The sequence below is a fragment of the Taudactylus pleione genome, unplaced genomic scaffold (assembly GCF_031769625.1).
Source record: "Taudactylus pleione unplaced genomic scaffold, aTauple2 ptg000095l, whole genome shotgun sequence".
NCBI classification, from domain to species: domain Eukaryota; kingdom Metazoa; phylum Chordata; class Amphibia; order Anura; family Myobatrachidae; genus Taudactylus; species Taudactylus pleione.
The window spans coordinates 14,779,104-14,791,984 of record NW_028284497.1 but is presented as its reverse complement, the minus strand read 5'-3'; the positions used below and the strand labels follow the sequence as shown (position 1 = coordinate 14,791,984).

The window sequence follows — 12,881 nt, the reverse complement described above, 5'->3', positions numbered from 1 at the left end:
TTGGTGCATTATGTCCCTTTGAAAAATGAGGGGGGCGCCAATGCTCTTTCTGGCACAGGGCACCAAAAAGTCTAGTTACGGGTCTGCTTTATAAATATGCTTCCCTATGCTCTTCAGGTCATTTGGTTACAAGGTGTTACAATAAACATGTCACTACCACTTTCACATAATTCAAAAATATCCCAACCTGGGTGAGACAGTTCTGATTTGAGGCATAAGTCCCGTCTTGCTATTTGGGACAGCTTTGCCCTGTTGCAAAATTTGATGGGATGTCCCTTTCACTGCTGCTCTTTTGATCGAAACATAATTTACTTCCACAAACTTCCACTGTAAGGAGCAGGTTATGGTGAAGTTTGTGTCTGTAATCTGTTTTTAAATAGGGAAGAGCTGCTTAAGATTTGGGGTTGCACAATGACTGAGGCAGCCAGTCAAAGGTCTGTCACCTGTCATTTCTTGCCAGCCTTACAGTAGGTCGTGGAACAATAGCCAGGAACAGAAGACTGACCTGCAAGCTAGTATATATATATATGAACGGCTGGACCTGGTCTATATTTGCCACCAAAGTGTGTAAACAGATTGGCCAGTGATCCTGTTGCTTGGTGCTCAGACCTACAGGATTGGCCTGTGTGTGGAAAATGTGTGTTTCAACTCAAATTAAGGTATAATACTCCTGTATTACCCAGATGAGTATTGGGGATGGACCTATGTGCATGGTAACTAATGACGCAACATAAAAATTGATATCAGTGTATTTTCTATAAATAACACCTAGTAGATTTGTAGAGAAGGTAAATACAAACTATTATATTACCAATAACAGCTATAAAAATAGATATTTGTATTAGTTCCCTGCACTTTGTTACCCATCAAATCCCTGCAAGCTCCTAGAACTTATAGATTTCCGTCTCATGTGTAATTCTGGATTAGAAAGTGAAGTTCCTCCAGCTTCATCTGTATATATCACATAACAAAGGATCGGATATAGCTAATTGTGAGCATGTGGAATCAGGTAAAGGTCATTGTAAAGGTTTTACGCATATTACATATAAACAGAGACAGAAGGCAGTTTGAATTGTTTATTCTACAAGGAGGGACATGTCATGATACAAAGAGTCTTGGACACTGCATCATGCAGATATGGATCACAGTGCTGGGTTTATTCCTCATTTAGAGTTTTCTGTAAAGAAATAAAAGAAATGTAAATTAGTATGTTTACCATTAAACACATGATCATCCTCACATTGTTCTTCCCCAATGTCACTGCCATACTCTGTTGTTTATCATCTATTTTTCTCTCTATACTAATAATAAATGAGTAGCAAGTTCCAGATTTTGTGTAAGGCTTCTTTTAAGATCTCCGAGTTTGGTTTTTGGTTTCTTTTTATGACACGTATCCTCTATTCATCTTCCCACCTCTACATTCCAGCACTGTCTCTAGAGAACACTCACCTTGCCTCCAACATCTCTGCTCTTGACTCTCAGCTTATTGACCTGAGACTCCGCAATATCTGCTCGTTCCTCTGCCTCGTCCAGCTCATGCTGAACCTTCCGGAACTTGGACAAGTTTGAGTTGGCTTGTTCCTCCTACAGATGGAAATGAGGGAGAGAGTAGGGGTAAGTCAGATATTACGGGACAATTGCCGGAATTCCAATGTTAATGGGCTCTCCTCCATTATTTATAAATTCATAGCCTACATACTAATATGTACTGTATATGGTATATTTAAATATAGTAGAGGCCTGCATCACCTAAAAGTCATAGGTAGAATTGCAAACACTTTCTTAGTATTTCCTAGAATGTTTGGACATTATTTCTGATTTCAGAGTTTCTAGGTCAATGTAATACTCCGTTCCACTTTAAACACATCCGTGGACTAAAAGAATCTGGCTAGAGCTGGAAAGTCACTTACAGCCTCTTCTGCCTGTCTCTTATAAGCCTTCACTTTAAGCTGCAATTTATCAACCAGGTCCTGAAGATGAGTCATGTTCTTTCTGTCCTCTTCTGTCTGCAGGTGACAGAGAATGAGAGTGGGTGAAGTGGTGAATGATAGGGGAGTCTAAAAAAAAGTTCTGTAGAAAACATGATAAATAAAGAGGGTTGCAAACAATGTAGGATATAAGGGCAAATTATCCCTCCATACACGTCACAAAAACATTCAGCTGCTTAGTTTCTGAGATCACTCGGGAATATTTCTATGATATCTAAACACATTTCCAAAATTATTGTACATTAATAATAGTGTTTTATCTATCTATCTTTATTACAACCATTATTAGCTGTATTTTCTATTACATAATTTTATATCTGACTTTTTAATACTATTTCCAACATCAGTTATGTGGTGCTCCTTGTTTACGGTCTCCTCCAGTTGAGCCCCATACCTGGTAAGTGAGCTCTTTAACGCGCCTCTCATATTTCCTCATCCCCTTCACAGACTCCGCATTGCGCTTCTGCTCGACCTCCAGCTCATTGTCCAGTTCCCGGACTCGAGCCTCCAGCTTCTGCAGCTGCTTCTTGCCTCCTTTCATGGCAATCTGCTCAGCTTCATCCAGACGCTGCTGAAGGTCCTTGATGGTTTGCTCCATGTTCTTCTTCATCCTCTCCAAATGGGCACTTGTGTCCTGCTCTTTCTTCAGCTCCTCAGCCATCATGGCAGCCTGTCACAGAGGTACTTGTAGGAATGTATATATATATATATATATATATATTCTGTGTGTGTGTGTATGTGTATATATATATATATATATTTATATATATATATATATATAAAGAGAGAGAGAGACACAGACACTTACTGTACATATTTTCCCAGCAGAAACAACTAAGGTAAGGTGCTTATCGAAACTATGGTTTACATGTATGCACATTTTCTGTCTATCATATATTTATCTATACCGACATACAGGGCTTGCCAAATGCAAATTCTCGGGAAACAAAGGAAATAAAGTATGGATGAAACATTAGGACCAATAAGTCAATCTATTCTTTCTGTTATAACTCATGTTTTAATCTTTGAACAGACCTGTGTTAAACTCAATAATGATCAAAATTCTTAATAGGTTTACTTGGAGTTTGTGGCAAACTCTATTACTGGAAATCCTAAGGGACCTATCTACAATTTACATATAAGTGAAGATTGTTCAACTGAACATACATCTGTTATTGCTTTCTTTGCCTTCTCCTCTGCATTACGACATTCCTGGACTGCCTCCTCCACCTCTGTTTGTAGCTGGGAGAGGTCAGATTCCATCTTTTTCTTCTGACTGATCAGACTGGTGTTCTGTGGGAGGCATTATGTACACCATTAGGCATGTGAAACTCTCATTGAAGGAATGAAATTAGAAACCGTTCATTTTCGAAATGTCGGAAGATGCATGGGTCAAACTATTGTTAGGAAGACAAAACGCAATGGAACAATCCATTTATAGAACCAGCCGGACAACTATATATAGTCCAGAAGGGAAAGTTATAGGAAATACCATTTTAAGAACTGAAATTGAGATCAAGGGCACTGCAATAATGTACTAGATGAGATTCTTAATACATTGTTAGACACCCGACCTGAGAGTGGAGGAGTTGGACTCTCTCGCTGGTCTCTATCAGCTCTTGCTCTGCAAGCTTTCGTGCTCTCTCTGTCTGTTCCAACAGTGAGCGTAGTTCCTCCAGCTCAGCTTGAAGCAAGGTGTTTCTCCTCTCCACAATTGCAATATTCTCCTTCAAGTCCTCGCTGGCTCTCAAAGCATCATCCAACTGAATTTGAGTATCCTGTAATTACAAAGATAGAAAAATGATTCACATGCAACATCTAAAAGGTTCATAAGCATGATGATGGCATGTTTTGTATTATGACAGCGAGAGACACAAGACAGTATTGCAGACCCTATAGCAAAATTGGGATAGTTGAGGCTTCACTGCACATCCTGGCTGACATCCATGCACAGAAGAGCAGTTCATGGGCCTCTTGGAGGGTGGACTGGCATTTCTGCGCCCACCTCCCTTCTGGCACAGTAACAGCCTTACCCCTGTAGTGGTGGTAATTCAACCACTGATGGCAAATATTCAATTTCTCAATTCACTGGGTAAATCATCTAAATTATTTAATTTATCTATGGTCATTCAATCCTTCCAAATACTGAGAGACCTCATATAATATATAAACATAGAGAACACAAAGTAAATACACAGAGTTCTATGCAATCAAGCCACCTCTGTGGCCACATTAAGACGCCTGTCTTCAGAGTTGGACGCATCTATGCAACTGCACGTCCCTACCATCTGCTTGTGATAGTAGCTATCATCACTGTCAGTGTGGGCTTGTAAATGTGCTATTCTTGATGCAAGAGATCACTCTGGAATGAGATGGATCTCTGCATACGCACAACTCTGAGTATCTCGCAATTCTGTCAACACACCCACGGCACACTAATTCTATGAATACCCCGTTGCCACCTAGTTACATCCACTAAGCCACAAGTGAAGATGCGGTTGAGATGCATATGACTCTGAATTGTGCTGTAGTTGCTGAAATTTGCATATGCAGGCTCCGACACATGCGCAGTCACTAAAAATCATGGGATCCATCTGGAGAGCGTGCAACTCTGAATCATGTCCATCATGAGATTCCTTTATGAAAAGCAATTAAGCATACAAATCAAAGTGCCTCGCACCTTTAGATAGCCTTGCACGCTCTTCAGTTGTTTCTGAGCTTCAATTGCCACACGGTTAGCCTGGCTAAGTTGAATTTCCAACTCATTCAGATCTCCTTCCATTTTCTTCTTGATCCTCATTGCCTCATTACGACTCCTGGTTTCGGCCTCCAGTGATGTCTGCAGTGATTCCACCGCTCTTTGGTGGTTTCTCTTGGTCTGCTCCAGCTCCTCATCTTTCTCAGCCAACTTGCGTTCAAAGTCAGACTTTACTTGGAGCAGTTCCAGCTGGATTCGCAGAATCTTACCCTCCTCATGCTCGAGGGAAGCCTGTGATTTAAAGAGACAACAAATCATTTAACATGCACAAATCAAGAAGAACTTAGCCAAAAGTAGTTGCGTAAGATATTTAAGTCTACTTTTACACTGAGTATTGTTTTTATCTTCTATATCCCATCAAATTCAAAAAGCCTGTGTGTAAATGACAGGAACACTGTAATTATAATAATGATTATGATATATTATCTAAGGATTATATTAGTGTTGCAGTGTTGTACATATCAAAGGGTACGTACAGGGGAGTAAAATATCAGTCATATAGCCGTGCCCTGCTCTTGAACTTAGTGTGACTAAACATTCACCATTATGGCTCACCTCTGCCTCCTCCAGCGCGGACTGTATGTCTATCTTCTCCTGCTCCAGTTGCTTCCGTATCTTCTCCAGCTCATGAATGCTCTTCCCACTCTCACCCAGCTGTTCTGTGAGATCTGAGATTTCCTCTGACGTTGGATAAAATAAACATTTCTGAAACAGCCCATTTCTAGAGGAAACTTTCAGCACTATGTGCCACTCATATTAATAGTCTGCATAATATGAAACATATCCTGTGTGTGTCTTTACATTAAAACTGAGTGAACATTTCATGGTATGTAATAGGATTAGAAATATAAATATTTATAGAAATACAGAAATAGCAGCAAGGTATCACACTTCTATACATCATAATTTTCTTACCTTGCAGATTCTTATTCTCCCTTTTAAAAGTCTCCAAATGCTCCAGAGACTCCTCATAGGCATTTTTCAACTTGAAGAGCTCAGTGCTGAGGGAACGCGCCTCTTTCTGAGAGGACTCCAGCTCCATCTGCGATTCTTCATATTTCTGCTTCCACTCAGCTAGGACCTAAGTGCACAGATCAGTGGTTAATAAGCACCTGGGCATACTGCCCATACTTTCTAGCCACAGTTATCTCCCTTACCCTTTTACCATAAAGCACCCTCCATCCTTTCTTACTTTATCAAAATTTCTCTGCTTCTTGTCCAAGGCAGCAGCAGCAGCATTGGATCTCTCAAGGTCCACCATAAGATCCTCAATTTCATTTTGTAGACGGTGTTTAGTCTTTTCCAAAGATGAACATTTGGCATTGACGGCTTCTACAGCTTCTTCTGCATCCTGCAACCTTTGCGCCAGCTTCTTCCTGTAATGGTAAAGATGATGTACATAAAAACCAATACATAGACTTTGAATTGGCACATCAGGCCTACCAGCCAAATTGTATGAACTGTATAATCTTACTTGGCCTCCTCTAGCTCCTCCGTCCTTTGGATAGCATCCGTCTCGTATTTTGTTCTCCACTGGGCCACCTCCGCATTGGCCTTTGACAGAGATCGTTGCAGCTCTGACTTGGCTTCTTGTTCCTCTTCATACTGCTCCCTCAGAAGGTCACTGTCATGACGAGCAGACTGCAGAGCATGGGCTAGCGCATTTTTGGCCTAATGAGGAAACAAGAAGGTTGTAAAGTAATATAATAGACATTAATTTAAGGCTACAAGATATGCTACTGAAGCCAGTATATCTGACATATATGACAGGCCTAGCTATACCCCCTACTGTTTGCACTGTGCTGCTGGTGCAGCTATACTATATACATATTGGGGATTATACATACCTTGGATTCCTCCTCCAGCTGTCTCTTTAGATCTTCCATTTGCTGGGTATAAGTCTGTTTACCACGAGTCAACTGTGATACCAGTGACTCCTTTTCATCTAACCTACGGGTCAGTTCACCTATGAATAAGATGACAAAACAGAAAAATAATTAACCAATAAACACACTAAGTACGTAGGTATATCACTGTCTGCACTAGAAAGCTACAATGTGTCTGGCAGATCACATTGTTGGGTGTTATTTGGGGCCCAATAAACAGAATGTAAGGCTTGAACGAACAAACTGTGATTTTTTTAGGTCAGCAGCTACTTTATATTAGGGCCTTGTCACAACAGCACTTAAATAGTTAAGTGATTCCTCTAGCATTCAACATTCTATAAGCAGTACACATTTATAGGACTAACTCTGACCGCTTGCCCTTATTGCACGAGGCTAAAACAGCGCTGTTTCCTACTGAGCAATTTATTTTATCATTGTTGAGGGTACTGTACAATACTTGCAAAGGATACACTATGTTCCATCTACAGTAGTGGTATCATTGCGATTGATAAGTCAGTAAAAAGAATGTGAGTGTAGTAAAGTGGTAAATGTTAGATTGGTTGGTGTATTTGCATTGTCATAGACAGAATAGTTGGTATACCATTCTCCGTCTGCAGTTTTGCACGCTGAGTGGAGAGTTCATTGACAGTTCTCTGTGTCTCCTCAGACCTAGAACGATGCTCATTTACTTGATCCTCTAAAGTACGGCATAACTTCTCCAAGTTAGTCTGACAAAGAAAAGTAATATAATGGAAAATTTAAAAAGTAGACCCCAAAATATGGAAATTACTCTTACACAAAACTGTACCATCCAATGCGCCACCAATAGATTGGCCCTGCTCTTATAGAACATCAAGTATATAGTTTATAGCATCTTCCTCCGATCTATGTGCTAAGGAATTACAAAGACACCAAATATATATACAATTAGTGACAGGAATACTTTCCATTGTTCCTTATACTTCCATGCTAGCACCACACATATGTATGACAGAATGTATTATTTTGGGAGGGACATGGAACTAAAGGACTTTGAGGTTGTAGCAGAATTCAATGCAAGTCAGATATAATTACGCCAGCTTTGCACGCACAGATCAATATGTGGATATTGGCACACGTATGCAGAGTGTATGTATATATGTGACCGTAACGTCCCTGCCCATACCCTTGGCCTCAGAGCTGTCATCATTATCAGTGTGTACTTGCACAGCCCTATCCTTGGTGTAAGAGATCCATCTAAGAACAGATGAACCTTCACATACACTGAGCTCTGCAGAGCCTGCACTTGTACCCACGTTTCCTTGCTAAACGTAGCCTATATGCAAATGACCTATTGCCACCTAGTTACACCCCTTCAGCCGCAAGTGGAGATGTGACTGAGATGTGACTATGGAGTGTGCTCAGTGTGAGAACATGCAATATCCATTCACTGACCTGACTAGTGTACAACTCTGCATCAGCCCCTCTGTGTATAAAAGTCAATTCCTTATTAGACAAGACATTCAATTTATACTTCAAGAAAGTATGAAAAGTTACTGCAACTAATGAAGAATAAATCTTCTCACATCCAGGCCATGCTTAGTCTTGCACTTGGAGCCAAAGTATGCACACCACGTCTTGGGATCTGAGATTACTTTGGGCAGAAATGATGGGTCCAAGATAAGGGCCTGATTCAGACCCGCTCGCAAACGGGTCAATGGTGGCCCAGTGCGCACGTGTGTACATGAGCCCCGGAGCGAGTGAGAACTTCACTCGCTCCGGGGCTCGCAGCAAAATGTTGATCGACAGCTCGCCCCGTTTTGTAGGCGGGTAGGGGGGATGGCTGAACAAACGGAGGCGTTCCCTAAGGAATGCCTGCCGTTTGTGGGCATCCCTACTGACATCACTCGTGATGTCAGTAGTGGACTTCCGGCTCTGTTAGAGCTGGAAGTCCACTCGGCATTGCGAGTGCTGAGACCCTACCTTAGGGTCTCCCCGCAATGCCGAAGGTCGCGATAATCGCGACCATCTCCTGCCCGCTCGCACTAGCTGTGGGTGGACACCCACAGCTTAGCGAGTGGACAGGAAAAAAAAAAATACTCCCCGCCCTGATTCAGAGCGAGCGCTCGCAAACAGCGAGTGGCTCTGAATCAGGCCCTAAGTCTTTCACCTTAGAAGGCCTCAATTTCACCTATTTGCCTACTGTAGTCATAGCCAATAGAAAGGTTGTCTTAACTATAAGCATCTTATAGGAATATTGTTTGATCACTAAAATAGCTGAAATTCCAGATTAGACAGAACTCGATTTGTGTTCCATGAGTACAATATGTCATGCTGCTTTAAATGGTCAGCAAGTTAAACTCATCTTGTAGGCAAGACTGGCTCTGGCAGTTGTAATATGGGAACAGATCACATGTTCTACAGCCAAGTGTGGAGCAAATAAGACAATCTTTTCTCTGTATTGGATTTCAAGAGGCTGGAAGACATACCGAAGGATGGATAGATAGATAGATAGATAGATAGATAGATAGATAGATAGATAGATAGATAGATAGATAGAGGATGTACTCTGGAACCCGACGGTCTAAATGCCGACCGCCGGCTTCCAGCATGCTTTATCCTGACTAGGGACGAATGACAGGCGTCTAAATGTAGACGCCTGTAATTTGCCCGATGTCGGGAGACTGGCGCCCAGCATCCCGATCGAGTAGATGCCGGGCGCCGCAGCGGACAGCCGCGGGGGGAGGGGTAGGATTAGGGCTCCCAGGGGGGACTTAGGGTTAGGCAACCCCCCTGGAGGTTAGGGTTAGGCTAGGGGGAGGGAGGGTTGGGGTTAGGCACCCCCGGGGGGAGGTTAGGGTTAGGCACCCTCCGGGGGACTTAGGTTTAGGAAGCGGGGAAGGGGGGTTTAGGTTTAGGCACTTGGTGGGAGGGTTAGGGTTAGGCACAGGGGGGGAGGTTAGGGTTAGACACCCCTAAGGAGGGTTAAGGTTAGGGGGGTTAGGTTAGTTGATACTTACCTTTAGGATGATCGGGATTTCCAGCGCTGTCAGGTAGCCGCTGTCGGGAATTGAACCCCCGGCCATGCGCCCGGCGGTAACACATATCACATCCATAGATGGATGGATGGATGGATGGATAGATAGATAGATAGATATAGATAGCCATTTTCAGACCGCACTTGTTCTCGGATCCCCACTCCTTCCTATGGGAAGGAATTCCCTCCATCTCCTCCTCGCTACCTCCCCGGCGGCTGTGCGCATGCACGACCCGAGGTAACGCATGCGTAGCCGGGAGGATGGGGAGGAGGTAAGTAACGCAGCTACTTCTGTAGCTCGATATTAACCATGGGGACAGCTGCTTTTTGGAGCAGTTGTCCCTGCACCAGAGCAATGATAAATTACTCCGGTGTCATGTTTTCCCCGCTGCGAGTTGGATACTTAATTATCTCTCGCAGCGAGTTCAATACTTCATCATCGGAGCCCAAATGGCCTGCACTCTACATAGATGTGTAGTTTTAAATGCAAGGGGATGTAACTTAATGACAAGGTACACATAAATCACACAATTTCTGATCGCTCACAAGTTAAGTGTAGTAGTATGGTATATAAGGTTTTGTGTTCAAAATCCTTTCTTGGTCTGTTAATTAGCTAGTTTACTTCAAACAAGTAAAAGCATTATTTTTCAGATATTCTCTCACCTTGGATTTTACCACCTGCTCCATGTTGGATGCTACATCATCTAGCTCCAGTTTCAGTTCACTCTTCTCCTTCTCCAGTTTCTGTTTGACTCTTTGCAGATTGTCTATCTGCTCGCTGAGCTCTGCCACAGAGTCTGCATGCTTTTTCCTGAGTGTGGCTGCTGTGGCCTCTGATTGCAGAGTGGACTCCTCTAGATCCCTCCTCAATTTCAGGAACTCTGCCTCCCTCTTTTTGTTGAGCTCCAGTTGCACTGAGGTGGCTCCTCCAGCCTCTTCTAGTCGCTCACTGATCTCTTCCAACTCTCTTGACAGTTCAGAGCGAAGCTTTTCTACCTTAGCCCGCGCTGTTCTCTCTGCTTCCAACTCCTCCTCGAGCTCTTCAATGCGAGCCTGGCAAAATGGATTTAAATAGTGCATAATGTGAGTGTGGTGTGGAACAACTTAACCTTGAGACTCATTGTTTGATGATCTAGTATATTACAACGTATCACTGCCAAAGGACATTTTACTGGTTTATTTTATGGAAAAAAAACCCTGCTGACCCCCCCCCCCCCACATCAGAATCAATTTAACAGATACCTGCAGTTCTTTCATCTTCTTCTGAAGCTGAATACCCACATTCTGTTCATCCTCAATCCTTGCATTAAGCTGGTTTATTTCAAAATCTTTCCTGTAAGAAGTAGAATGTAATTTGGACCTCATTCAGAGTCGGTCGTAAACGGCCGCTCGGTCGTACCCAGCGATGTTCGCACAACAGCGCATGCGTAAGTTTCGCAATGAGCGTGCGCAAACTAGCTGTTGCGATCGGAAATTTCTCTTTCCTTCAACTTGGCCAGGTCGTTAGTTTGAGTGACAGGATGAGGTGTTTGTGGGTGGTAACAGGGGAAGGTGCTTGTGAACGGGGGAGTGGAGATCCGAACACAGGCGTGCCTAACTATGCAAACAGCGTTTTATGGGAGTGCATAATTAACTAAGTAGTGTCATGGCACATGTGACATGGGAGGTTTTTACACTGACTTGATCGTAGTGCTTAAGAGAGGGTATGGTTAACCTTAAGCTCTACGACCAGCTCCGATGGTTCCTGATGGTCTCGATTAATCCTTATATGCTCGGAGATGACGTGTATTGCGAACGAGAAGGGGGTGTGTTTTTAGTCTTACGGCCGCATTCTCCCCTCGCTCGTCCAGCTAACGATCCCATCTTAACGACGCAACTTGCGAGCGCTTCATTTGCATATCCGGCCCCTTTTCCCTTACGACCGAGCGGCCGCAACGACCGACTCTGAATGAGGTCCTTTGTGTGATTGTTTCCCCTCAGAGACAAGGAGCTCAATATCATCTTGTTTCTTTGCGCCACGCACTAGATTTATTCATCAACCATACTATGGTCATTTTAGAACATGTTGGGTTACTTACTTTTTCAGCTTTTCTTCCAGCTGCTGTTTATCATTTTCAAGGTCCATTAAATTTTCTTGGTTCAGCTTCAGGTCTCCTTCAAGTTTCCTCTTTACTCTTTCCAGGTCTATTCGTACTTTCTTCTCTAGCTCCAAAGACCCTTCCAGCTGTGCAGTTCATAAATCAGAAGTCACGTAACCAGTAAAGTACATATAGTTGCTTCTTTCAGTCTATAGGTTGTACTTACATCATCAACCTGCTGCTCAAGTTTTGCTTTAGCTTTACTCAACACATTGACTTTGTCTTCTTCAGCCTGGAGGTCATCCAATGTTTGCTGATGAGCCTCCTGCAGAGCCTTTTTCTCCTTGGTTAGCCTGGCAATAATCTCATCTAACCCAGCCATCTCCTCAGTTAGATTCTTCACCTGTCAAACAAATAGTTCATATGAAAGTAAGCTAAAGTCTATAACAGGATACCAGGGTGATAACAAAAAGGACTCACCTTATTCTCTGTGGCATGCTTCTCCTTTTCTACTTTGGCCAAGGTCAGCTCAAGGTCATCAATATCCTTCTTGAGCTCAGAACATTCATCCTCCAGCTTCCGCTTCTTAGCTGTCAGCTCTGTATTCATCTCCTCCTCATCTTCCAGCCTTTCTGTCTGCTCTTTTAGCTTGGCTTCCAGCTGGATCTTGTTCTTGATAAGCTGCTCACACCTCTCCTCAGCATCATTCAAGTTATCTTGTTCCTGAATTCATTTATGGCATTCAATATATTTTATTTATTACCATCCATCAAGATGATTAAGGTTTTGCATCTGGTTGTAGGGCAAAGCTATGCACAGCATGACTATGTAAAAGTAAAATGTTCCACTAATGAAAAATGTAAAGTTTTATCTGCAAAGAGATTATGGGCCTGATTCAGAGCCGCTCGCAAAAAGCGAGTGCTTGCTCTGAATCAGGGTGGGTGCTTTGTTTTTAAAAATCCGGCCTCCTGGCCGCTCGCTAAGCTGTGGGTGACCACCCACAGCTTTAGCTAGTGGCCAGGTGCTGGTCACAATGGTCGCGACCATCGGGGCTTGCGACGAGACCCTTGCGGTAGGGTCTTGTCTGCCGCAAGTCCCAGTGAGCTTCCGGCTCTAATAGAGGAACGCCTTCAGGAACGCCTCCATTTGTCCAGC

General features: G+C 43.0%; 1 protein-coding gene across 1 annotated transcript in view; it reads right to left on the bottom strand.

Moving 5' to 3' along the window:
- Window positions 1-1,072: 1,072 nt before the first annotated feature.
- The window catches only part of LOC148526619 (myosin-7), a 39,871-nt gene continuing 28,062 nt past the window's right edge, over window positions 1,073-12,881 (bottom strand). Inside the window, exons 22-39 of the mRNA XM_088469994.1 lie at window positions 12,207-12,449; window positions 11,953-12,129; window positions 11,727-11,872; window positions 10,891-10,981; window positions 10,312-10,701; window positions 7,234-7,360; window positions 6,594-6,712; window positions 6,221-6,417; window positions 5,939-6,122; window positions 5,662-5,827; window positions 5,302-5,426; window positions 4,669-4,977; window positions 3,563-3,766; window positions 3,156-3,281; window positions 2,383-2,658; window positions 1,911-2,006; window positions 1,450-1,584; window positions 1,073-1,177 (exon numbers count right to left, since the gene is read on the bottom strand). Of these exons, the coding sequence (XP_088326120.1) occupies window positions 1,157-1,177; window positions 1,450-1,584; window positions 1,911-2,006; window positions 2,383-2,658; window positions 3,156-3,281; window positions 3,563-3,766; window positions 4,669-4,977; window positions 5,302-5,426; window positions 5,662-5,827; window positions 5,939-6,122; window positions 6,221-6,417; window positions 6,594-6,712; window positions 7,234-7,360; window positions 10,312-10,701; window positions 10,891-10,981; window positions 11,727-11,872; window positions 11,953-12,129; window positions 12,207-12,449 (3,132 nt within the window). The 3' untranslated portion in view covers window positions 1,073-1,156. The remainder of the gene's footprint in view (window positions 1,178-1,449; window positions 1,585-1,910; window positions 2,007-2,382; window positions 2,659-3,155; window positions 3,282-3,562; window positions 3,767-4,668; window positions 4,978-5,301; window positions 5,427-5,661; window positions 5,828-5,938; window positions 6,123-6,220; window positions 6,418-6,593; window positions 6,713-7,233; window positions 7,361-10,311; window positions 10,702-10,890; window positions 10,982-11,726; window positions 11,873-11,952; window positions 12,130-12,206; window positions 12,450-12,881) is intronic.